Source organism: Dipodomys merriami, unplaced genomic scaffold (assembly GCF_024711535.1).
Source record: "Dipodomys merriami isolate MVZ:Mamm:240054 unplaced genomic scaffold, mDipMer1.0.p SCAF_5, whole genome shotgun sequence".
NCBI classification, from domain to species: domain Eukaryota; kingdom Metazoa; phylum Chordata; class Mammalia; order Rodentia; family Heteromyidae; genus Dipodomys; species Dipodomys merriami.
Window position 1 is genome coordinate 69,943,306 of NW_027206068.1, and position 25,635 is coordinate 69,968,940.

The 25,635-nt window shown below is 40.6% G+C and overlaps 1 protein-coding gene and 1 non-coding gene across 2 annotated transcripts in view; one reads left to right on the top strand and one right to left on the bottom strand.

The window, feature by feature from the left end:
• Positions 1 to 25,635, top strand: part of LOC138809870 (uncharacterized) — a 234,816-nt gene that overhangs the window by 72,986 nt on the left and 136,195 nt on the right. Inside the window, exons 6-23 of the mRNA XM_069996922.1 lie at positions 4,654 to 4,774; positions 5,830 to 5,939; positions 6,487 to 6,638; positions 7,135 to 7,306; positions 9,656 to 9,755; positions 10,590 to 10,702; positions 11,072 to 11,197; positions 12,342 to 12,473; positions 12,639 to 12,755; positions 13,635 to 13,748; positions 15,226 to 15,310; positions 16,857 to 16,974; positions 17,965 to 18,136; positions 19,743 to 19,859; positions 20,364 to 20,518; positions 21,932 to 22,016; positions 22,719 to 22,775; positions 23,318 to 23,442. Of these exons, the coding sequence (XP_069853023.1) occupies positions 4,654 to 4,774; positions 5,830 to 5,939; positions 6,487 to 6,638; positions 7,135 to 7,306; positions 9,656 to 9,755; positions 10,590 to 10,702; positions 11,072 to 11,197; positions 12,342 to 12,473; positions 12,639 to 12,755; positions 13,635 to 13,748; positions 15,226 to 15,310; positions 16,857 to 16,974; positions 17,965 to 18,136; positions 19,743 to 19,859; positions 20,364 to 20,518; positions 21,932 to 22,016; positions 22,719 to 22,775; positions 23,318 to 23,442 (2,171 nt within the window). The remainder of the gene's footprint in view (positions 1 to 4,653; positions 4,775 to 5,829; positions 5,940 to 6,486; positions 6,639 to 7,134; positions 7,307 to 9,655; positions 9,756 to 10,589; positions 10,703 to 11,071; positions 11,198 to 12,341; positions 12,474 to 12,638; positions 12,756 to 13,634; positions 13,749 to 15,225; positions 15,311 to 16,856; positions 16,975 to 17,964; positions 18,137 to 19,742; positions 19,860 to 20,363; positions 20,519 to 21,931; positions 22,017 to 22,718; positions 22,776 to 23,317; positions 23,443 to 25,635) is intronic.
• On the bottom strand, positions 975 to 1,079 carry LOC138810297 (U6 spliceosomal RNA). Its single transcript, XR_011367094.1, has one exon. It is a non-coding gene; the product is annotated as a U6 spliceosomal RNA (small nuclear RNA).

Below are 25,635 nucleotides of genomic sequence, written 5' to 3' on the forward strand. Positions count from 1 at the left end.
GAAGAACTAGTATCAGGCTTAGGGAGAGTGCAGAGTGGATTAACCCAGTCTAATGTGGACTGGAAGGAGTCAGCCAATTCGTTCCAGTGGCAGAGATAGCTAATACTGCAGACCTGCTTAAACCAGCTCTTTCTGGGCCTCAGATCATATGCCTTTAGCTCTTCCCATCTGCCCTGGCAACTGTCCTTGCTCTTTTCTAAATGAAGTAATTGCTGAAGTCCTGATTTTTAAATATTCTTTGGTGCTGGGAAGGTGGCTCAGTGGTAGACTGCTTGCCTTGCATGCATGAGGCTCTGGGTTTGATTCCTCAGCACCACATAAGCAGAAAAAAAAAAAGCCAGAAGTGGCGCTGTGGCTCAAGTGGTAGAGCGCTAGCCTTGAGCTGAGGAGCTGAGGGACAGCGCCCAGGCCCAGAGTTCAGGCCCACTACCGGACCCCCCCCCCCAAAAAAAAAAAAGATTCTTTGGTCTGTTGCTTCCTAAGGATATAAAATATTTATGCATTCCAAGGCACCAGTAATCTTAGCAGTAAATTATTTTAACCCACTGAAAAAGATATGAAATCATTAGTCTTGTTGATAGTGCATTTTTACCTCTGACATGTTTTTTGGGACATATAGAGAGACAATTTCTCTTTTTTATATTGAAATATTTGAGACAGTGTTTTTTTTTTTTTTTGGTAAATTCTGATTACCTTCTTTCTTTCTTTCTTTTTTTTTTTTTGTGTGTGTGTGTGAAAATACCATACAGAGGGGTTACAATTACATGGGCAAGATAATGAGTACATTTCTTATCAAGCATTGTAGCCTCCTCCTTTGTTTCCCCTTCCCATCCCTTCCCATCTCTGTCCCCCCACCCCTTGCCAAAGTTGTGGAGTTTGTGTTTTCGACATAACGTCTTGTACATCTCATTGTTGCAATGGGTCCACCTGTATCCCTGTTTAAACGATTTTTTTTTCCCTTCCCCTCCACAAATAAAAATATGGAACGCTTCACGAATTTGCGTGCCATCCTTGCGCAGGGGCCATGCTAATCTTCTCTGTATCGTTCCAATTTTAGTATTTGTGCTGCCAAGGCAGACACGAGACAGTGTTTTTAAAATAGGAAGGCATACATACCTACTAGGGAAAATATTAGAATATTAGGAGAGAGGGGTTGTGATAGATCCCTTCATATTTTTTCCAGTTCTCTTCTGCATCTTCCATACTAATCAATACCATAAAGACCTGGGAGCTCTCTTCCTTTTTTCCTATAACAGTCTAAGTCATAGATGCCATTTTCATCTTGCTCCTTTTCCTTTCTGCCATTGTTAGTGGGCATTGCAGGTGTTACGGTGCTGTTTTTCTTTTTCTTTTTTTTTTCTTTTTTGGGTCCGGTTGTGGGGCCTGAACTCTGGGCCTGGGCACTGTCCCTCAGCTCTTCAGCTCAAGGCTAGTTCTCTACCACTTGAGCCACAGCACCACTTCCGGCTTTTTTCTTTTTGCTTATGTGGTGCTGAGGAATCAAACCCAGGGCCTCAGGCATGCAAGGCAAGCGCTCTACCACGGAGCCACCTTCCCAGCCCCTGGGAGCTGTTTTTCTTGAGCCGTGGTTCAGTCTTAGCTCTCCATCAAAATTAGGTGAAAAGAAATTCTAATTTAATTCACAAGAAAACAGCTCAGATGTGATTATTCTTGGAATATTTACCAAGTGACCCACACATGATCTAAAATGACAGTGTCGAGAGCCATGGGCCTCAAACATTGATCAATATGAGAATGACTATAAACTATAGTATATATTATAAATTTCATTCTATATGAAAATTACTTTTACACATTTTTCTATTTATATGTTCCTTGAGTATATATCTTCAAATTGTTCTCCAAAGTGGCTGTGCTAACTAACGATCTTATTATCAATCTCTGTAACCTTAATAGTATATGGAATTGACAGTCTTTTTAAACTTTTCCATTTTGAGGAAATGATTATCTTCATTTCTTACATTTTTTTTTTATGTTTTGCTCGGTCATGGGGCTTGAACTCTGGGCTTCGGTGCTGTCCCTATGCTCTTCAGCTCCAGGCAAGCGTTCTACTGCTTGAGCCACAGCGCCACTTCCAGTTTTCTAGTGGTTTATTGGAGATAAGAGTCTCATGGACTTTTCCTGCCTGGGCTGGCTTTGAACTGCGATTCTCAAGATCTCAGCCTCCTGAGTAGCTAGGATTACAGGCGTGAGCCACTGGCGCCGGGCTTTCGTTGGACTTTGTTTGCCATTCTGTCCCCTGCCTTGAACTGAGGGTTCATGTTACAATCCTAAAATCTCCCTCAGCACTGCATTGGTAGTTGCATATTCTATACTGTCTCAGCAGTGTCCTGTCACTGTCACTTCAAGCCTAAAGTGCTAGTTCGTGTGTTGGATCTGATTCTTTCCATCCTGACGGGTTGCTCTAACGCTGCTTTCCAGAGTTTCACATCTGTCTAACTTTCTTGTCCTCTAGGTCTTGTTCAGCATCTCCCACTTTCACTGGTAGTTTCAAGTTAGCTAACAGGGGCTGTTTATAACCTTGCTGCTTTAGCCAGTCTGATCTTTGCCCTTTCCAGCTCAGTGAAAACATGATTAATCTCTGGAGAGTGTACTGAAGCCATCCTATTTGACACTTTTACAACACCTTTCTCATGTTCACTAAGACTGAAGTTTCTTCTGATGAGGTTTGAGAGGAAAGTACAAGGGGGCTCAGAAAGTGGCTCAGTGGTAGAGTGCTTGCCTCACATGTAGGAGACCCTGGGTTCGATTTCTCAGCACCAAATAAACAGAAAAATCCGGAAGTGGTGCTGTGGGTCAAGTGATAGAGCACTAGCCTTGAGCTGAAGAGCTGAGGGACAGTGCCCAGGCCCAGAGTTCAAGCCCCATGATTGACAAAAATAAAAATAAAATAAATAAAAAGAAAGGAAAGAACAAGATACTGGCAGCTGATTAAAGTTGTGTTCACAGTGCAATGTGATTCCACAGCAAGGAAGGCTGCTTATAGATCTTGTTTTCCACCTTTCAGTCAGAATCGAGATCATAAAGTTAGAGGTTGTGGGCTATACCTTGCTGGGCTCCAGTGTGTCACAAGTGTATTTCTAGCTTCTCAGGAGACTGAGAGTGGGAGGAATGTGGTTTGAGGCCAGCCCTGGGTAGAAAAATTCTCATGGTTCTATCCTGAAAATATCCAGTAAAAAGCAGGGCTAGATATATGGCTTAAGTGATAGTGTACCAACCTAGCAAGAAAGTAAGCTTAGCCAGCAAGCTAATCAAGTGTGAGGCCCTAAGCTCAAACCCAGTACTTCTCCTACCTGAATACATCTCATCACGTACAGACCAATGTTCCAAAATCTGAAAAAATATCTGCAATCTAAACTGGTGTCAACCATTTTGGATAAAGAATGCACAATCACTTCACTTTCAGTATAAAAATTAGTTTTTGATTAAATGCAATAATTCGTATGGCTCAGCAAGATACTAACCATCCTTATCATTTGTGAGAGATTGTCTTATTGTTCTGAAAAATGTGTGTAGCTGTGTCCATTCCAGAACACAAAAGAAAGGGAATCATGAGGGAACTAAGCTTGTTTTCCTCCTCAGCAGCTAGTGACTTTCAGCTTATTGCTTCACGGCTGTGGGTCTCATGGGCTTCATCTGCAAAATGAGATGTAAAAGAGTCTTTTCTTATTTGACTGGAGATTAAAACCAGGGCCTCTTGCTAGCTAAGGAAGTGCTTTGCCACTGAGCTACACCTGAACCTACATTATCCCAACGCTTGATGGCTTAATTATCACAGACCTTATTTTCTTGGTTCATAGAGTTGAAAATCTGGCCTTGTTGAGCTGGATGCCTCTATCTCAGAGTCTCTTATCTGAGTTTCTTGCTGGCTACTGGCTGGAGAGCTCCTTTCAGTATCTTGGCATGTGATAGGAGTACTTGCTTTGTCCACGCTGAGGCCTTCAACCAAGAAAGCAGAAGAGAGCAAGCAAGAAATCACTGTCTTTCTGAGGTCTAATCTAGAAAGTATTGTCCTATTTTCTATTAGTTGCAAGTCTCCACCTGTGGCTCACACTCAAGAAAGAGATTTCTCTTTATTTATCTTAAATAGAGCAAATGTGTCAGTGAAAGATCATTTTTTGTCTTGAAAGGAGTTGAAAAACATGTACATGCCACCTATTTATAATCTACACACATGCAGTATTTTAAAAAATTATTTTGATTGGAAGGCCTCTGGATAAAGGTGGTTGCAAGTCTCTGCAAGAGGTTTTACAAAGGGATTTATTTCAATTCAGCATGTCAGTTGGTGAGTACAGTACATTTTGTCCTGGTCACCTCTTCCATCACCCCCCCGCCTTTAAAAAAAGTCAAAGCAAGTATTCATGAAATTCCATTTGTAAATTTGTAAATATACTGGTGATATAACTATATTAAAGTTTAGAATTTTTAGGTGTATTAATTGGCTTTAGTGTGAAAGATAGAGGATGCAATGTGTCCCCTATACTGTTACATAGAAGGACACAAGCTAGTAAAATTGCGAGTGAACACTGCCCCTTGGGTTGAATTCCCTCATTTGTAAAACAAAGTTATCCCTATGAAGATCTGAAATTAGATGACTTGTTCTTCTCCAGATGGATTAATCTATCGTTTCAGGACATATGTGACCAGCGTGGCTGTTGTTGGAACCCTCAGGGAACCACAGACATCCCCTGGTGCTACTATTCCAAGAATCATGGCTACAGCATAGAGGGTGATCTTGCAAACACAAATGCAGGTACGTGAGACTCTGCAGGCAGGCAGGAGCCCAGACCCTCTGCAGGCTCTGGTATCTGTGCAAGGCCCTGTGGCAGCATCCAGGGGCCACTCTGCAGCCATGCTGCTATGGTGACAAGTGTGAGCACTGCTCTTAGCGAAGACCCATTTTGGCATCGAGCAATAGTCACCCTCTGCTGGGAGTTTGGAAACCACATTCTATTTCTTGCTTCACCTCTCTCCATACCTTTGTGACCTTGTATAATTGTCATGTCTGTTTTTGTTCTTAAGTTTATAACTATTGCATGAGATAGGGATTTGAACTCATGCAACTCTGATATTACTTTTGACTTTAATGGGATATAACTTGTATGAGTGAGAAACAATTCCAGTTTTACAAGCTTGTTACAAAATGTGCCTGGTCAATGTTAGCATTTATTAACAGATTGTCTGCTCTTCATTTTCCTATCCTAAATGGAGAGCCTCATCATGAACAATTTGGGGGGTGGGAGGTAGGAGCAGGTAAGTACTCTGGGGGAACTTCCTAGTATAAAGGAAGAAGTATAGTCCTTTGGAGATGCTCTGGGCTTGATGGGTTCTTCTACAAGGCCTTAACTCTCACTTGATTTCCATTTCATTAGGGAGATGGCATCAATGTGTGTGATCACCTGTGATGTAATATTAAAATAACTAAGAAGGGGTAATGTGTGCATATATATACATATGCATATATGTGTGCATATATATACATATATATGTAAAGAGCATAAAAAGTATTTGATCAATATAGAAAGACTGATGAGCTAGTAACATAAGAGTCCTTGTGAGGGCAGTTTTCAATCAGATTTTGTAGAAAAGAGCCATAGATTTTTAGATAAGATAGTAATACTAACTAGTTTCCAGATTGGGACCAGGATACAGTGTATACAGTGGGATATATATTTATTTCCTCCCTTCTTTGGCCTCTTTTTCTCTCCCTTTCATTAGTCCCATTGACCTGAAGGTTAAGTTTTATGTAGCTATTATTTGAGAATTTACAGAACCAACTATGAAATCCTTTTCTTCTCTGCGTGTTAGGATTCACAGCCCAGTTGAAAAGTCTGCCATCTTCATCCCTATTTGGAAATAACATCGACACCATCCTCCTGACAGCAGAATACCAGACAGCTAACCGTTTCCACTTTAAGGTTGTAATTTGTTTCTTTTCAAAAAATCTTTTTAAGATGCTCTGTTCTCTTCTTGATGAAGACAGTTCCTGCAAAGTAGAAAATGGTGCTAAAGAGGGTGGTGGTGGTGTCATTTTTTCTACTCATTATTATTTAGCACTTGTATGCTGAAATCTTCTATAGACTTTCTTTTGCAGGATAACTTTCTAAACCCACATGTAGAATTTATTGGGTAGCCTTTAACTTTCATTTATTTGGCCTCAATATCTTGTGAAATTTGTAGGGCACAGAAAAATTATCACAGCTCTGAGTATTTGGGGGATAATCTATCTGCAGATTTTCACTATGTGTTTCTACATAAAGAGTAACATGTCCCATGGTTGAATCTTTGAAGTTGATGGCATGATGAGTCCATATCCTAAGATAGTACCAGTTTAACCAGTATCTGACTGCTTTTTCCAACCATGCAGATTTTGGGAAGCATAGATGTTAGTAGGGGACACTTCTAATGTTTGAAAATCAGGATAGTTTTCATTTTGACGCAGTTTCTATTCATCTCTTGTGGCAGTTGACTGACCAATCCAAAGACAGGTATGAAGTACCCCATGAACATGTACAACCCTTCCGTGGAAATGCTGCTTCCTCCTTGAACTACGAGGTTGAGGTCTCCAAACAGCCATTCAGCATCAAAGTGACCAGAAGAAGCAACAACCGTGTCCTGTGAGTTTGAGAAACATCTCTGGGGGTAGACAAGGGAGGTTATGGCGAAGGGAGGCCCGTGAGCTGGAGGAAGAGTGCATTTCAACAATGTTCCTGAGGACTGTTAGTCCGTTGGTGGTGGGCATCCTTCTCTGCTTCCGTATGTGTATGACTGTCATTTTTCTTCTCTTTTGGCCTTCTGTTTGCACAATCAGTGTTTTCTTCTTTATTTTTTTCCTTTCTCTCGTCTGTCCAACTCATCAGTAAATACCAGTGATCATGAAAGTATAGCATCTGGTCTTATGGTAGGGTACTGGTGGGGGGGACAAATAGAAGAAACTGTGCCATATCTTCTCTGCTGTGCAGGAGTCCTGAACTCTTTGTACCCATGGTTAAATGTCATAGGAGGGCAAATGGGACTGACTAAACCAAATGACTGCGATGGAGGAAGTGAGATCTGAAGGTCCATTCTCCATTCTCACCTGTCACTCATTCCTGTGTTTTGCACTGTGTCTAGGTTTGACTCGGGCATTGGGCCTCTCCTGTTTGCAGACCAGTTTCTTCAGCTTTCCATTCGCTTGCCCAGTGCTAATGTGTATGGTCTGGGAGAACACGTGCACCGGCAGTACCGGCACGACATGAACTGGAAGATGTGGCCCATATTTGCCAGGGACACAACCCCCAATGGGGTAAGCATATTTGTCTGGTGGGGGTAGGCCTGAACTTGGGGTCTTTGGTGTAAACTTTCAGGTTGGGCCTGCTTCCAAAGGATATTATAGCCTCAATCTTGTTGGTCACTTCTGATATCACAATAAGATAGTTGTGTAGGAATTCTGGCTCTGCTACTTACCAGTTATGTGGTTCTGGGTAAGTTAGTTACTTAGTTCTCTGTTTTTTTTTCTCACCTGTGAAATGGGGATAATATCCTTATTCTGTAGTACTGGAGGAGTAAAGAAGTCAATACATGAGAAGTATTTAGCAGAATGGCTGTCACATAAAAAGTCAACAATTGCTCAACAATTTGTACTGTATCTTCTCTTCACACTAACTGATTGTGGAGAAAAGGTTGCTTCTATCTGTATTTTGAATAATAGTTGATTATGACCTCCATAATTTAGGTTGACCTTGAGGATATCAAATCATTCTTATGGAAAGAATGATCAAAGCAATAAAAGAATAGATAATGTTCTCTTATTACTATTTTGTTTTATTTTTTTGCTTTGGCTGCTAAGATTTGAGGCAACATTTTTCTCTATGAAGAGAAATACTCCATAGTTCAGGAATTTTCCTGAGTAAACAAAACTAACGCTGGATGAAAGAAGGTCATAGCAATATTTTATAAACAACCACACTTCCTTCCTTCCTTTCTTCCTTTCTTCCTTCCTTCCTTCCTTTCTTCCTTCCTTCCTTCCTTCCTTCCTTCCTTCCTTCCTTCCTTCCTTCCTTCCTTCCTTCCTTCCTTCCTTCCTCCTTTTACCCCATTTTTTGAAACAGGGTATTGCCTATATAGTTCAGGCTTGCTTTGAACTTGTGACTCTCCTGTGTTAGCTTCTAACTGCTGGGATTACAGGAGTGCATCACCACTCTATATATTGTCTGGCTTTGTATATTATTTCTTTCTTTTCTTTTCTTTTTCTTTTGGTCATGGGGCTTGAACTCTGGGCCTGGGTACTGTCCTTGTGCTCTTCAGCTCAAGGCTAGTGCTCTACCACTTGAGCCACAGTGCCACTTCCGGTTTTCTGGTGATTAATTGGATATGAGTCTCATGGACTTTCCTGCCTGGGCTGGCTTTGAACCACAGTCCTCAGATCTTAGCCTCCTGAGTAGCTAGGATTACAGGTATGAGCCACCATTACCCAGCTTTTTATATTATTTCTATGTAGTAAATAATAAGAAATAATATCTCATTTAACAGAGCCTAAGGTGAAAGAGTTTGTAAGAAGCAGACACAGGATCTGATCCCCACACAGTCCTACCTAATGCCTGTGCTCTCTGCTACTCAAGCCTGTCAGCAAAGCGGAGAAGCTGCAGAACCCATAGCCTGTATAGGAGTAGCTAGTGATGGACATTGAACCAGGGAGCTGTAGACCTGCACACCAATGTGGGAATCGCGGGCTTCTACTGCTTCTCTTCCCCCTCCTCCAGAGTCTCCTCCCACTTGCTAGACAAGTGCTCTGCCATTTGATTCACACCACCAGTTCCTTCTGCTTTAGTCATTTTTGGGATATTATCTCATTTCTGTTCCATGCCCATGTTGCTTAGACTGAGAACAATGGGTGTGTTCCACCATGCCCAGCTATTGTTTGAGACAGGGGTCTGACTTTTTGCCCAGGCTAGCCTTGAACTGCAGTCCCCCAAATCTCTGCCTTCTGAGTGTTTGGGATTACAGGTGTGAGCCACTGCACCCAGGACCTCCCTTTGTACTGCATTTGAATTTACGTTTAACACAGGTGCCTGTACCAAAGCATGACAAGCAAGATAATAGAGCACTGATTTTCAAATGTGACTACCCAGTAGAATTGTCTAGAGAAAGTATACGACAACAACACAAACCCAAACCAACAAAGATGTATGTGCTTCTGTTCTCAGGGATTCTGTTTTAATTGTTCTCGGAAGCAGTCTGGGTAGAGAAGTCCTAAAAGATCTATTTAGTTCTAAAAGACCTATTTAGGTTAGAGCTCATCTAGTTGTTTAGTCTTACTAAGATTCAGTAGAGCTCTTTCTTACATATAAGATTGCCAGGAAAAGGCACAGCTCTAAGAGAACTTATGATTTATGGCTTCTGCATCTTCATCTTTTAGCAAATGTCACGGCCTCCACATTCCTACTAGAGAAATGATCATCACTCCCTCATATACCCAAACACTCATAAATTTGGTTGATATCAACCGAATGGTAACTCTATCTTTTAAAATTTGTGACTTCAGTGACCACGGGGTTCCTCATATGATTAAGGCTGATTTTGCAAATCAGCCTGGCAATATGTTATTTACATGACAGGACTTTGTAAGCTTATGGTTCAAATTGTCTTTCTGCAGGATGGAACAAACTTGTATGGTGCTCAGACATTCTTCCTGTGTCTTGAAGATGCTAGTGGATTATCCTTTGGGGTGTTTCTGATGAACAGCAATGCCATGGGTAAAAGATGAAAGGAATATTTATGAAAAGATGAACATGAAGAGTGAAATTTTTTTCCTTAGTTAAAGCACTAGAATAAAAGAAACATGCCATTTAAGCCTGAGGGATTCTGGCCCAGGGGGTTATTGTTTCGAGCAGGGGCAAGGACAACACGATCCCTGGTTCCTTGTGAGAAGAAAATGTCTTCCTTCTCCCCAATCAGATTTAATTCCAAGGAGCCTGAAAATTAAGCTGATAGAATGATCAGCAAGGAATGGAGAGTTTGTACACACTTTATGCTTACACATAACTATGCTCTGGTGTGCTCATGATGAGTAACCGAAAGGGAGGATTCACATTCTGGGCTGGTATGCTATCTTAATAGGCAAAACTGAAGGGATGAAAGAAATTTACAGGAAGACAATTGACTTGGGGAAATGTTAGTCTTGTGACAATGTCTGTTGGCAATTACTATTTTCAGAGAAGGTTAGAGTTGCTCATAGTTTTAATAACTGAATTATTCAAGAGATGACTCCTAGGCAGATCAGAAGTATCAATAACAAAATACCTTCTACACCAAGTATTTTTTATGCCAAACGGACCTATTCTGTACCCTTTCACAAGCCAGTTGGCTTTAAAAAAAATATTTATCAGAGCTTAGGTCTTGGCAGAAGAAGCTATTAAAGTCTGTCATTGAACAAATGAGCTCATGTCCATGTGTATCCATTTGTCTATTTCTATACAAAATTAGAGGCATGGAAATATTATAAATGTTAAGGTGGTTAGTGATCCTCTGGTCTAAAACTTTGTAGTTACTATGGTTGAGTAACTCTTTTCTTTTTCATGTCTTTTAAGAGGTCAGCCTCCAGCCTGCTCCAGCTGTCACTTACCGCACCATTGGCGGTGTTCTGGATTTCTATGTATTCTTGGGAAACACACCTGAGCAAGTGGTCCAAGAATATCTAGAGGTAAACTTACAATATCATAATTTATGGCCAAGGAAATCCTTTATAGAAAATACTTTACAAATATGCTTAATATACTGTGACCCAGGTAAACCTACAATTACAGATTCAAAATATTAAAGGCTAAATTACCTATGTAATTCCCTGGGAATTGCTTTATAGCATATTACATTATACAAAGATTGGAGACTATATAGAGGCCTAAGCAGAGCCTGCCCTTCATGATGAAAGAGGGGCCAGATAAACAAACTAATATTCTGACATGAATGAATCCCTGTGTTGGAAAATGTAGTATGCTTTTCTCCCTAAACCTGCACATAATCTTTAATCGACAAAAATGTTGCTCACTTTCATTTCCTGTGTTTCTCCTAGCTCATTGGACGGCCATCCCTGCCTTCATACTGGACACTGGGATTTCACCTTAGTCGATATGATTATGGAACCCTAGAAAAAATGAAAGTAGTCGTAGACAGAAACCGTGCAGCACAACTCCCTTATGTAAGTAAAGCACTAAACAGTTCTCCACAAATAAAAATAAAGAAATTCTCTAGAAGTAAAAGAACAGACACTCATACTCATGCTTTCTCTCCTTTGTACTTTATTGGTACCAGAGTTTGAACTTAGGGCTTATTGTTTTCTTGGCTTGCTTGTTAGCTGATGCTTTACCACTTAAGCTATGCCTGCAGCTTGGCTTTTTGCTGGTTATTTTGGAGATGGAGTCTTGTAGACTTTTTTCCTTAGGTGGACTTTGAACCACAGTCAGCCTCATGGCATCCTTGGGTTGACATTGAACACAGGATCTCAGCCTCCTGAGGAGCTAGGGTTGCTGACATGAACCACCAGTGCTGGACTAAAAGAACTTGATGTATTTAAAATACTAGAGACTTTTGTTGGTCTACAAGGCATTGTACTCATTTTCTTTTAGTGGTAAAAGTAAAGACCATACTTATGGATAAGAGGCAACTTGGTTTTGTATCTATTTTTCTTTTCATGTTTTATTAGTAAAATTTCCTTGTACTTACTGTTCTAATTTTACTTTATAATGCCATACAATATAGCCAACTGTGGGATAAAAAATTTAGACAAAATGGGGGAGAGATAGCACTTTTCTTCTAGTGCTGGTGTATAGTGTGCAATTCATTTTGGTGGTTTGCCATAAATCGTGGGGTGAGCTTGATTGCATGGGTGGGGGCAGGCCTTAGAAAAAGAATGGGACATTTGTTTTTAAAACTCCCCTGATATAAGAGTACTTGGATGCTAGACTGTTTAGCACTCTGTTTAGATCTCAGGATAGAGCTCACATATATCTTGTATAATAATACAGATAAATGATTCTTGCTGGTGGTTCATGCCTGTAATAATAGCTTTTAGGAAGCTGAGATCTGAGGATCGTGGTTTGCAATCTATGAAACCTCTTCTCTAGTTAACCTGCAAAAAAAGATGGACTGGAAACATGGATCAAATGATAGAGCACCAGCCATGAGCAAAAGAGCTGAGTGAGAGTTCTAGATTTTGAGTTTGAGCCCCAGACTTGGCACAAGAATTAAAATAATAAAATACAATAATAAAGAATAAAATAATATAATAAAACAATAATAAAATACAATAAACACTGATAAGGTGGACTTGTGTTTTCTTTCAGGATGTTCAGCATGGTGATATTGATTACATGGATGAGAGGAAGGACTTTACTTACAACCCAGTGGGTTTTAAAGGCCTCCCTGAATTTGTTAAGGAGTTACATGGAAATGGACAGAAATTTGTCATCATTGTGGTATGTGCTGCCTTTGTCATCTCTTGTGACATGTGGTGTGTTCTCTCAGATCGTTTGCTCTTTCTTATCAATATACCTACCTCCACTTTCTTGCTTCCTGAATTCCCATTCTCTTTTCAGCGCTTCCAGTTTAAGGCTGGCTTCTTACGTGTGTTTTCCCCTTAGGATCCAGCCATCTCCAACAACTCTTCCCTAAGTCATCCTTATAGCCCATACGACAGGGGCTCAGCTCTGAAGATATGGGTGAATGATTCAGATGGAGTAAACCCACTCATTGGGGAGGTAACTTAATGGGGGAAACAGGTGTGTGTGTGTGGGGGGGGAGAGAGAACAAGAGAGTGACAGAAAGAGAGAGACAGAGAAAGATTATTATGCTGTACATTTTCAAATGCTATGTACATCCTGGGATAAACTTGCCTTTTATTCCCAGATACCTACCAACAATCCTACCTCTTACATGGCTCTAAACTATAGCTTACTCTCTGGGTGTCTACTTCTTCACCTCGTCCCCTCTTTAGTGACTTTGGCCTCCATTCTGCCCCATCACCCCACTAACTTTAAATGATACCAATGACATGCATGTGAAATCCAAGGGTAATACCATGTGTCTTGTTCTTAGTTTTTCTACAGTATTTATACACTTGACTGCTTCTTCCTCACATCTTTATTTGACCTGGCTTTTCAAGGTGTTACCTTGTGCTTCACTTTTGATAGCACTGATGACCTTTTCAGAGTATGGTGTGTGAGAGATGGTGGATATGGAGAGAATAGAGAAAGGGAAAGGATGTAAGAATCCACAGGTTCTAATGGACCGGTTGAAATTCACATAAAATACTCCCCTGTTCCTCTTCGTAGGAATGACGATAGAGAAAGTCATAGGAAGGGTAACCCTGAGGCAAAAATGAGAGATTTGAAAATGCTTTATCCATGCATTTGCTCATTAAGCATTAGCTAGTTTTTTAAAGTAAATTTTTCTTCAAGTGATTAATTATTCCTAACATTTAAAGTCTGAATTATTCCCTTTTCTAACTAAAGGGCCTATGCCTGATACCTCTTTTCTCTACAATCATATTAGGAATGTCTATGCAAAGGTCTTTGCTTTGCTCTATGGTCACTTAATTCACTCCTATTGGTGTTTCTTTTTCTTTTTAACCCTTTCAGGTCTGGCCTGGGAAAACCGTCTTCCCTGATTATTCCAATCCCAACTGTACTGCTTGGTGGGCAAATGAATTTGCGCTTTTTCACAACCAAGTGGAGTTTGATGGAATTTGGATCGTGAGTACTTATCACGTTGATACGTAGGGATGAGTATTCAGTGTCTACAGCTCTGTCTATGTCTTTGAGTCATGGAACATAAGAGGGGGAAGAGAGGAAAACAAATATAACCATAATTTCTAGTATTCCCTGTGTTACTATTCAAACAATGTTACCCCAAGTTCTTAAACCCATCTTTCTTTTACAAATGAATGAGCTGATGTCAAAATAGCTTTCATTGACATAAGGAAAGCAATTATCCAATTGCCTCTTTCATTTGGACATGTTGAACAGAACAGTTAAAGACAAAGTTCTCTGTGGCTGACATGAGGAAGGGGAAATATAGTGAGAAATCAAAAACAAGTATAATTAGTTGCTGCAGCCCAGCAAAATGCAGGGAGTTTTTGTGGGTTTCTTTTCCTATTCATAAGAGAACCATGTAAAATTTAAATAATACAGACAGCTAAAACAGGAAAAGCCAAATTGAAATAGAATGATAGCAGCCAAAGACATCTACCATGATCATTTTGGCATGCATTTTTCCAGACCTTTTATTTTCATAGCTTTGGAACATGCAAACCCTGTTCTCAGCCTCTCTTTTTCTGTGTATATTTATATGTGTGTTCTTCTATGTTTGTGAATTCATGGTTCTATTTGTCTACATAGAGTATAAGTTAGCATTTATTTTGCCTAATATATTTGGGGATTGCTCATTTACTGTGATTATAGATATAGATCATTAGAAAGGATCCTAGGGATCTTCTCTGAGAAATTCTCCTTTATAATGCAATAATTAATGTATGTCTAAGATATGAGCAGAAAAGCTCAAAAGCTATGTAAGATGATGCTAAGTGAAATGAACCCTAAGATATAGATACAAGAGGTTTTTCTTTGTTGTTGTTTTTAATGTACTATGTGATTTTCTTTTTTTTCTTTTGTATGTTCTTCTTCCTATGGTATAGTCCCTGTTGTCACCGTATTTGATTTTGGTACCCTGCATCTTGTATATACATTTTTCTAATTTGGGAAGGGGAAGGGGAATAACAAAATGTTGAAATAAGGGTACAGGATGACCCATTGTAACAATGATACTCACAAGAAACTATATTGGAAATGAACTTTACAACTTCGGGGGAGGAGGAGTGAGTGAGTGAGTGAGTGAGTGAGTGAGTGAGGGAGGGAGGGAGGGAGGGAGGGAGGGAGGGAGGGAGGGAGGGAGGGAGGGAGGGAAAGGATAGTAGAAGAAAAACAAAGGAAGGGGTAGCAATGCTCAACAAGAAATGTACTCATTACCTTACTCATGTAACTGTGACCCCTCTGTACAGTATCTTTATAAGAAAAAAAATTTTCCTTGAGTAGGAAAGACAGGAATATCTATTATATTACTTATATGTAAGGGACTCCTTTATGAATAAGTACATAGAATTATTTCTCTGATTCCACTTAATATTATGTCATATATTACCTTACTTAATAGTTTTTACTATTTGTCTTGCAGGATATGAATGAAGTCTCCAACTTTGTTGATGGTTCCATTTCAGGATGTGCCACAAACACCCTCAATCATCCCCCATTCACTCCCAGTAAGTCTTTGTGGTCAGCTTGATTCCACATGGGATATTTCAAATTCAGAAGGATAGATCTGAACACACTGGAAAGGTAGTGTGTATGTAAGTGCACAAGATAAAGGGAATGCCCTCCCTATGGTTTTCTAAGGGGAAATCTAGTCCTTCCACCTGTAATCCATGCTATTTCTAGGGGAAGGATAGTCTAATGTTACAGTGGAGTGTGTGTCCCGCAAGCTTGGGGCTTCCTAGAAAGGGACCTGATGAGTAGTCTTTGATCTTCAGGCGAGGAAGGCAGACATGAGCCACAGAATGAAAGACAGCCAGAGCTATGGCCTGCGAGGTCAGCAAATATGTCCTTCCCAAGCTTTAACTGAACTTTAGATACCTATCTCTCAGGGTATGGCCTTGGAACTATAATATAAAGAATGATACAGGCTATAGTACAAATTGTATCTTGATTGAGAAAAAGAGGATATGTCTAGACTCATAACAGTTTAGGCTGATTTCAGCTTGGTGTAAAAGAAAGAAATTGGTACATATAGATCAGAATCAAATAGCCAGGGGCTTGGATAGGAGCCTAAACAGTTCATATGTCATTATTTCTTGTGGCAGAAGCTTTGTATGATTTATCTAGAGGGAAGTACGGTAGCCCAGTAGTTTTGTAACTATCAATTTGTAATATGGATTAAATGTTAGAAGGAAATAAGCCATTAAGAAGCTAGTAGAGGAATGGGATGTAGCTCAGTGGCAAAATGCTTGCAAGTGCAAATGTCCTGAATTCAACCCCTAGTACCAAAAAAAGAAAAGACAAAAAATACTGTTAAAAACCCAGACAAAGAAGCTATTGGCTTAGTTAAGATCAGAAAAGTAATTTGGATCAGAACCAGAGTGGTACATGGAAGTAGAAAACAGATGAACAAACCCAACACTGAAAATCATCCCTCTTTCTGTGTATGTGCCAGTACTAGGGATTGACTCAGGGCTTCCTACTAGCAGTTTGGCCTTTTCACTTATGGCTAATGTTTTACGATTGAGCTATACCTCCATTTCCTGCTTTTGGCTGGTTAATTAGAGATCAGACTTTTGCAGATTTGTTTGCCCAGGCTGGCTTTGAACCATGATCCTCAGATCTCAGCCTCCTCAGGAGGTAGACTTATAGGAGTTAGCCACCAACACCAAAAAAAAAGGATCATTTTCTATTAGGTATAATTAAGGCCAAAGAAGGAATCATAAATCAAGCTTTCATCCAATATTTCTATTCTTAATTGTTTAACTTATTTGAAAGGATTTAGATTGAAGCTGTTGTATGACTGGCTTCTTTTGCTCTTGAATGCATGCCTTGGTCACATGAGAAGCCAGGGGATGAGGTAGTGAGGGTCAGGACAAGTTCTGTATTAGAGGAACTACCTCAAGTATACACTGTAATGGCAAAACAGTACCATTGTTATTAGGTTGGCCACCGGAAATGGCTGCTCAGTGGGAGCCAGCTTTCCAGGGTGACGGGGGAGGTGAGGAACTGTGCTTTGAAAGGCCTCACTGACCCATGCCTCTTTTGTTTCAGGGGTCCTTGATGGATACCTGTTTGCCAAGACTCTCTGCATGGATGCAGTGCAGCAGTGGGGCAAGCAGTACGACGTGCACAACCTGTATGGCTACTCCATGGCGATCGCCACTGAAGGGTGAGATCAATGTTCCTATAGGTTGATCTGGATCAAATGATGGCTCACTAGAAACTGGGAGACTACTTCCCATGATAATTATACCCGTCATAATTGAGTAAAGAAACTTCCTGGCATAGAAGGAAGAAGAAATCCAACAAAGATTTGTGGTGTCTGTAAAATGAAAGAACAAAATGAGTAAATGAAAGAATGACAAGTTATATGGAAGAAAGTGAATTTCTTCCTTTGCCCAAGGTTAAACAGCGAATATATTGGGAAAGTAAAATCTGGGATCTTTTCTCTGTGAGTTCAAAGCCATGTCTTTTCCTTTCTGCTTGTTGTGACAGCAGGAGACCAGACCTAAAATTCTTTCAATCATGATCAAGTTAGTGGGTGTAATTGTAGACATTTTCAAAGGGGTTTTATTTATTCCAGTGCTGAGGATTAAACCCAGTACTTTCGCATTCTAGGAAAGTGCTCTATTGCGGACCTACATACCCAGCCCACAAAGCTTTTTAATTATATGTACATGCATACTTAAAATTATGGTTAGTATATACTTATATTTAGTTATAAATGTACATGCATACAATTTAAAAGTCTTTTTTAAACTACAAAGTGATTTCCAAAGTATATATATTTAAAAGTTGAACTTTCAGAAGGCTGGTAAATAAGTCCATATTTGTATTTGTATTTCTGGTGTTATGAGAAATCGATGCATATATATCTGCATAAAGTTAAATTTCATCTTTTTCTAGAAACTTTTTCAAAGTTGCTTTTGAAATTCTTTGAAATTATGGGGTTAATGATGTGCATGAAATACTTTAAAACCAAACCAAACCCCAAAAATGCCGTTCATGATAGACGTCTCCCAACAGCCATTTTGACCCTGTTGAAATGACAAAGATGAGACGAATGGGACATTTGAAAATTACTTGGTATTGTTACTGTATCCCAGGCCTAGACTGTCTGCAGTTACAGTTTCGCCCCTTCAACCTCTTTCCCTTCCAGAGCTGTCAAGACTGTGTTCCCTGGGAAGAGAAGCTTCATCTTAACACGTTCTACCTTTGCGGGGTCAGGCAAGTTCGCAGCCCATTGGCTAGGGGACAACTCGGCCACCTGGAGTGACCTTCAGTGGTCCATCCCTGGCATGCTTGAGTTCAACCTTTTTGGTATCCCAATGGTGAGTCCTTGTACTAAGTTTTGTTATTAATGTCCATTCTCAGAAAGACACATTCTGGTAAGATTTCAAACCATAAAGCCTCAACAACCATGCATTGACATGGCTCTGGTCCCATGCCGCCCTTCCCTGTACTACCTTACAAAGACAGAATGTGAAACCTTGGTATCCTCTGGAATATTCCTTTCTATTAATGTATAACTTGCATACAGAAACATGCCTAGATCCCTCAGTCTAAGGCCAATGGATACACAGAATATAAACCATGTACCTAGCATCTGTGTAGAGAAATATAACATTGATGAACCTTTGTAATTCAACATAAACATTTATTGAACACTGTGTTCAAGGTGCTGTGTTAACTATGCAGGATTAGTGTGTAGTGAAGCATAAATGAACAGCGACCAAAATACCTTCATGGTCCCCACAGACCTTAAAGTTTAGAAAGAGGTGGCATATGTGAAAACAAATAATTATGACAAGATTGGGAAAAAGAGCAAATTGGGACCTATGTATTAGTGTGAAGGGAAACTCTGAGAAAGAGACTTAGTAAGTCTGAAAAGAGTATAAGGAACATAAAGAGTCTGGAAAGTCAAAATTCTTAGTAAAGATAATGCTTGAGTTTAGCCTTGAAAAATGGCTAATGAGGGCAGAATCTCATTTTTAAGATTAGGAAAAAAAAACATGAGCAAAAAAGGGAGGAAGGGAGAAACAGATGTATCTATTAGGATTGTTGTGTGGGACCAGAATGAGTGACAGTGCTAAGAAGATAGGTTGCAACTGGGGATTGAAGAGTTCATAGGATAAACAATAGTATAGAAATCCTGGAGGTTTTTTTTTTTGACTAGGTGAGTGACATACTCAAAGATTGGCTTTGAAAAAGGATGAAGTAAAACAATATCTTTAGCAATATTACCAGTGACTATTCATTTAAAAGCTGTCATATCCATTTTTATAAATAGAGATACTGAGTTAAGGACAGGGGTAGTAACTCAGTGTCATTCAGCAGTAATGACTGAACACAGAGCTGGGCACTAATGACTCATGCCTATCATTCTAGCTACTTGGGAGGTCGAGATTATAGTTTGTGGCCAGCCCAGGCAGGCATGTGAGAAGCCCTCTCAACAAATAGCTGTGCACAATGGCTTAGGCATGTTATCTCAGCTCTGTTGGGAGGCTGGAATCAAGAGGATAGTGGTTTCAGGCCTTCCTAGGCAGAAAAGTCCATGAGATTCCATCTCAATGGAAGAAGTCAGGTGCTATGAAACTTTCCTGTCATTCTAGCTACAATGGGAAACAAAATAGGGGGATCATAATCCATGCAAATGCCTAGGCAAAATGGGAGACTCTGTCTCAAAATTACCAGTGCAGAAAAGGGTATGACTCGGTGGTAGAGGGCCTGCCTAGCAAGCAGAAAGCTGGGTTCAAACCCCAGTTCTACCAAAAGTTTAAAAAAAGAGTGACACAGAATATCTGCCAATTTTGACCACACTCTTTGAGCCCCTTCAGCACGAGGTTTTAGTGCAGTTCATTTGGGAGGTTCCTGGTAGAAAACAAAGGAGAGGGTGGTGGAGGAGGAGAGGCACACTGCATGGCTGTGTCCTTCCAGGTGGGCGCAGATATATGTGGCTTTGCACTTAACACTTCTGAGGAGCTCTGCAGGCGGTGGATGCAGCTGGGAGCCTTTTATCCATTTTCCAGGAATCACAATGGCCAAGGCTTCAAGGTGAGACCCCAGGAAAGGACAATCAATACCAATTTGGCCTATGTAGGGCTAGATGTCTGCATCTTCCAGAAGAAATCCACTAACCTGGCATCTGCCTTGGTGCTCTGATTTGTACCCTCATTTGCACTTACCAGCATCTGTGCTACAGCATGAACTTTCCCCTGTCAGTCTCTCATGTATTGCTGCCATTAGAAAATAGAGTCTGTGAAGGTTTCCTGTTCAATCTGTTCAGTCTTTCTCTGTATTGCTCCTTTTGTAATGAAAAGCATGTGGGGAAATATGAAAATATTTCAAGGACAGTCTCCCAGCAGTGCAGTTCTAAGGAGTGAAGTAGCTGTAATGTTGTAATGCCCAGCTGTAACGCTTAGAGGCAAAGTTTGCAACCTAGACTCCAGCTCATTCAGGAAGCAAATCCTTCACTGTAGGGAATGAGGTCTAGAGTTCTCTGTGAATCCTTGCTTTCTCCCAGCCAACCCATGATTGTGAACTTTTATTTCCTCCCAGGACCAGGATCCCGCTTCCTTTGGAGCTGACTCCTTGCTGCTGAATTCCTCCAGGCACTACCTTAACATCCGTTATACACTGCTGCCTTACCTCTACACCCTCCTCTACCATGCGCACAGCCGGGGAGGCACCGTGGCAAGGCCCCTTGTGCACGAGTAAGTCCTTCCAACCTGAAACTGGGTGACACTGAGTATGTCATAGGATAGCAGAGTAAACGCTGAAATAACTCAAGCACTTACTCAGGGGTGTGTGTGTGTGTGTGTGTGTGTGTGTGTGTGTGTGTGTGTGTGTGTGTGTGTGTGTGTGTGTGTGTGTAACTGGAATACTTGTAAGGCTCTTGCTACCTAGATACCATTATAGTAATTGACTTTATTATTATAGCTTGTTTACTTTGGAGAAAAAAATAACCTAGAAGTCATGAGACTTGGTGGCTTTTTTTTGTTCTTTCATTAATTAAACTGTTTATATCTCAGACAACCAGATTAGTTGTTCAGATCTAATAGTTCATCCAGTTAATATCAATGTCTTTTTCTTCATTGCTGGGGATTGAATTCATGATTATGCTCATGGTAGATAAGGGAGTTAAATCCCAGCTCCCTTTATTTTTAAAAGACTTGATAGCTTGATGGATGATCTCTTCTGTAATGAACAATGATGCTAACATTCTTGCAAGCAAGGAAGAATATCATACAACATCAGAAGTTTGTAATTCTTATTTGCCAGCCATGGAGTTACAAGAGGGACTGTGAACTTTCCCTTGTTAAATAGAATTCACTCCCATGTCTGTGATAGATGAGGCCCTCAGGCAAACATACGTATTTGTATAAATTCATGTTGAAGTTAAAGTCTCTGTCGTCGCCTAGAACTCACAGATAAAAGGTAGGTGTCCTAGAAGATAAAAAAGTGAAGTTTTACATTATCTGATATGTTTGGCGATCAGACCCAATTCCTTCCTGAGTTGAAATGCTAAAATATATTAAACCCTAGTGCTTGGGCTTAAACTGGTACTGTGGTTTAGAGCCTTGTGTTGCTAAGCAAGAATTCTATTGGTTGAGCAATAGACCTTTGTTCCTGTTGTTTCTGAGATTGAGTCTTTCTTTTTGACCAAGCAGACCTGAACCTTGATCCTCCTGTTGATGTTTCTTTCCCCCGTTTTCCCCTGGGATGACAGGCCTGTACCACTAATGCCAGTTTTCTCTTGAGATGGTCTTGTGGACATTTATATCCAACTGGTCCCAAGCTGAAATCTTCTCAATCTTAGCCTTCCAAATAGTGAGGATCTCAGCTGTAAGCTACGATGCCCCATTTATTTTTATTTATTTTAAGGAAGATATGATAAATAGAACTATAGTATGTAGCCTGCCTAACCTAAGTTCTGGGCTAGGATGTTCAGTCATTTCTGAGGCTGTGTCTGGAGGGCAGTTGGACGTGTTTGGGAATGGAGGGAGGAGGGCATGTCCAGGTACCACAGTTGATGGGTGATGTGTTCCTGGTCTTTCTGCATGCGTGCTTGGTTGCTCTCAGAACCCCCTGCCCACATCTCAGTGACCTGTGTCTTTGCTTTCGAGGTTCTATGAGGACAGCAACACGTGGGATGTGCATCGACAGTTCCTCTGGGGGCCGGCCCTCCTCATCACGCCTGTTCTAGAGGAGGCAAGTGTTCTCACAGAGGCCTCTGCTTCTCTCCCTGAACTGCTTCCACAACTCTTATGTCTTCTTTCTTTAAAATCAAACCAAGTTCCAATATGTGTAGAAAATATGAGGCAGCTGTGACCAGAGTGTCCTGGGATTTGGGAAGTGGAATATTGGTTACATGGTGTCCACTCTAGAAAGACGTTTTTTCGTAGGCAAAATTCCCAGCCAGTGATAAAGCACCCACTGGCAACTCTTGGTTTAGTAATGAGCATCTCTATGGGTTGTCAGGTTATCTTAGCTAACTACTATTCCTACCATGATACCTTGGATTGACAAGTAATGGCTTCTCCTATCTGCATTAGAGACAGAAGTGGTTCAGTAACAGAAAAGAAAGGTCTATGTCTGCCCTCTCTGAACAGTATTAGGGAATGGTGGGCAATCTATTTTTTTGTGGGGGGGTCTGGTCATGGGGCTTGAACTCTAGGCCTGGGCGCTGTCCCTCAGCTCTTCAGCTCAAGGATAGCGCTCTACCACTTGAGCCACAGCGCCACTTCCGACTTTTTTCTTTTTACTTATGTGGTGCTGAGGAATCGAACCCAGGGCCTCATGGAGGCAAGGCAAGCGCTCTACCACTGAGCCACTTTCCCAGCCCTGGTGGGCAATCTATTTTATCCACCCAGATAGTGAGTCAAAGTGGATGACATTTTGTTTTGATTTTAGGGTGCAGATAGAGTGAAGGCATACGTGCCTGATGCCGTCTGGTATGACTATGAGACGGTGAGTACCTGGGACTTCTCTTACACTTCTCAAGGCTACACCTGCAGTTGCTAGACAAGATGCCTCACACAGAGAGAAAAATACCCATTTCCACACAAAGTAGCATTTCCATCACATTTTCTACAATTCTGTAGCAGGGCATAGAGTGAGCCGGAGTCATTGAACCCCAGTTGTAATGAAATCTGGGAACAGTACTTTCACAACTTTATTCAGCAACAAGATGAAGACTCAAGTGGCATCTTTATGAGCAAACATTGGAGGGAGTTGATTGGAGCTTGCTCAGGAACCAAATTAGTTGTTCAGATCTGATAGTGCATGCAGTCAATGTCAAACAGGTTTAGCATGGCATAACTGTTTTTCACAGACTTCAGCTGTCTGCAATCACACATTCTAAATGTTTACCTTCCCTTGTTTCATTGCTTGAGTAGACAGAAAGACAGCTGAGAGGAAAAGGGAGAGCCCTGGAGAGCACCTGCACACGGCAGTTAGTAGGGCCCATGGATGATCAGGATAACTGTGTTTGGTTTGTCTGCCTGCACCAGGGGGCCAAGTTGAGATGGAGGAAGCAAGAGGTAGAGATGGAACTTCCTGGGGACAAAATCGGACTTCACCTTCGAGGAGGCTACATCTTCCCCACACAGCAGCCAAGTACAACCACTATGGCCAGGTAGTGTGGAGTGTCCTGCAGGGGAAGGCAAGGCATTTCTGTACTCATCTGATGACCATTGGTGCTCAATGAAGCATGTGGAGAGGAAGGGGTGTAGTGCGTGCGTGTGTGTGTGTGTGTGTGTGTGTGTGTGTGTGTGTGTGTGTGCCCTTGGGTTTCCCTTGACCACTTCATAAGAATTATTTTTCTAGGGGCTGGGAAGTTGGCTCATTGGTAGAGCACTTGCCTTGCAATGCACGAGGCCCTGGGTTTGATTCCTCATCACCACATAAGCAGAAAAAAGCTAGAAGTGGTGCTGTGGCTCAAGTGGCAGAGAGCTAGCCTTGAGCTGAAGAGCTGAGGAACAGCACCTAGGCCCAGAGTTCAGACTCCATGACCGGACACCGCCCCCTCCCAAAAAAAGAATTGTTCTTCTAGATCTGTAGATCTGCTTAACATCTCAAAGGAAAAGGCAGATGCAGACAGCCCCTTTTAATCCCCTTATTTTAAAACACATCTGAAAGAAGGAGATGGAAGGAATGAAACATGTGGAGAGGAAGGGGAGTGTGTGTGTGTGTGTGTGTGTGTGTGTGTGTGTGTGCGTGCGCGCACGCCCTTGGGTTTCCCTTGACTACTTCATAAGAATTATTTTTCTAGATCTGTAGTTCTGCTTAACATCTCAAAGGAAAAGGCAGATGCAGACAGCCCCTTTTTATCCCTTATTTTTAAAACACATTTGAAAGAAGGAGATGGAAGGGAGATACTTTTTTTGTGGTTGACTTCTGGGTTGTCATTTCTGAGTCTGGCTCTTATACTATTGATTTATTGAGTCTGGCTCTTATACTATTGATTTATTGACTTTCTATCTATCCTGACTAATTCTTATATGTAAATATATACCCAAAATTGGTGGCTAGCTCACATGGAAATTGCAATTGTTAAATTTTAAGGATTTTTTTCTAAATGATGACTAAATAAGTCCTGGTACATTATTATTATTATTATTATTATTATTATTATTATTATTATTTTATTGTTTTGGCAAAACTAGTGTTTGAATCCGCTAGAGTCATTTGCTACCTCTGCCCTAGTACATTTATAATGATTCAACTTAAACACAAATTCATCTACGAGACTCTCCAACTCCTCTGTTAGAGAGAGTGCTGCTGCTTCACCATTTCTGGCCATTTAAAGAAAAATGCATATATTTAAATTCTTCTTAATGGATTTTCTCTTTATTTCATTAATTTTTGTTATAGTCACAGTATTTGATTGAAGCATCTGGTGTTTGAAAATGCTATGATTTATAGTCCTTGGGGAACAAATATCTATAAATAGCTGATTTTCTTTCATGATAATTTATTTTTAGGTATATTTACAGATTTTATTTTGTAAAACATGGTGATGATAAGAATGTAATGTGGGTCTTCTTGACTTTCAGAGGTGATTTACTTTTACTTTTGTGGCAAGCCAGGGACTTGTGGCAATTTAGTATATGCGATCTCCTACCAGGATGCTGATTCTACATGAGAATTGAAGGTCATCTTCTCTAGCTTCCATGACAGACTCAGCACCTTACTTACAATCTTCTTAGCCATTTGTCTCTGGGATAACTCTCAAGTTTTCTTACTGGGCATTCTTTTAATTTTAGCTCACTGTTTAGTTTTTCTGTTGTCATTTTGAACTCCTGAATATATCCTTTATTTTCTTCTAATCCCACCAGCATTTTCTAAATTAGAATATTCATGTAGGATTAAGTAGTATTTTAATGGGTATGACCTTCAGATTATCACACTCTTCCCACTTCTGGATGTATTATTTAATCTCTCATAGGATCTTCATTTCTGTGTCACTTTTCATTTGTGACTTTGATTATTTGTATAATGTGTCTAATTTCCTATATCATTTAAGTTTAGAGATGTCAGGAGTTTTAATTTTCAGCATTTTTGTTCATCTTCGTATTTTGTTCATCTCTGGACTTCTTACATGGACAGCTCCATCCATGCACACGATGAGAGCCTGCAGTGGTGATAGTGGGGCCTGACCTGCATGTGGAAGGCTGAAATGAAGAGAGGACACTGGGGAACATGAGAACAGTGGGGCCACAGGAGGGGTGGGGCATTGGGACGTGGTGTGGAGGAGAGGGGAAACTAGAAGGTTCTAAGTGAATTTACTTCCTTTCTCCCCTTTATCCCACAGCTATCATCCACCATC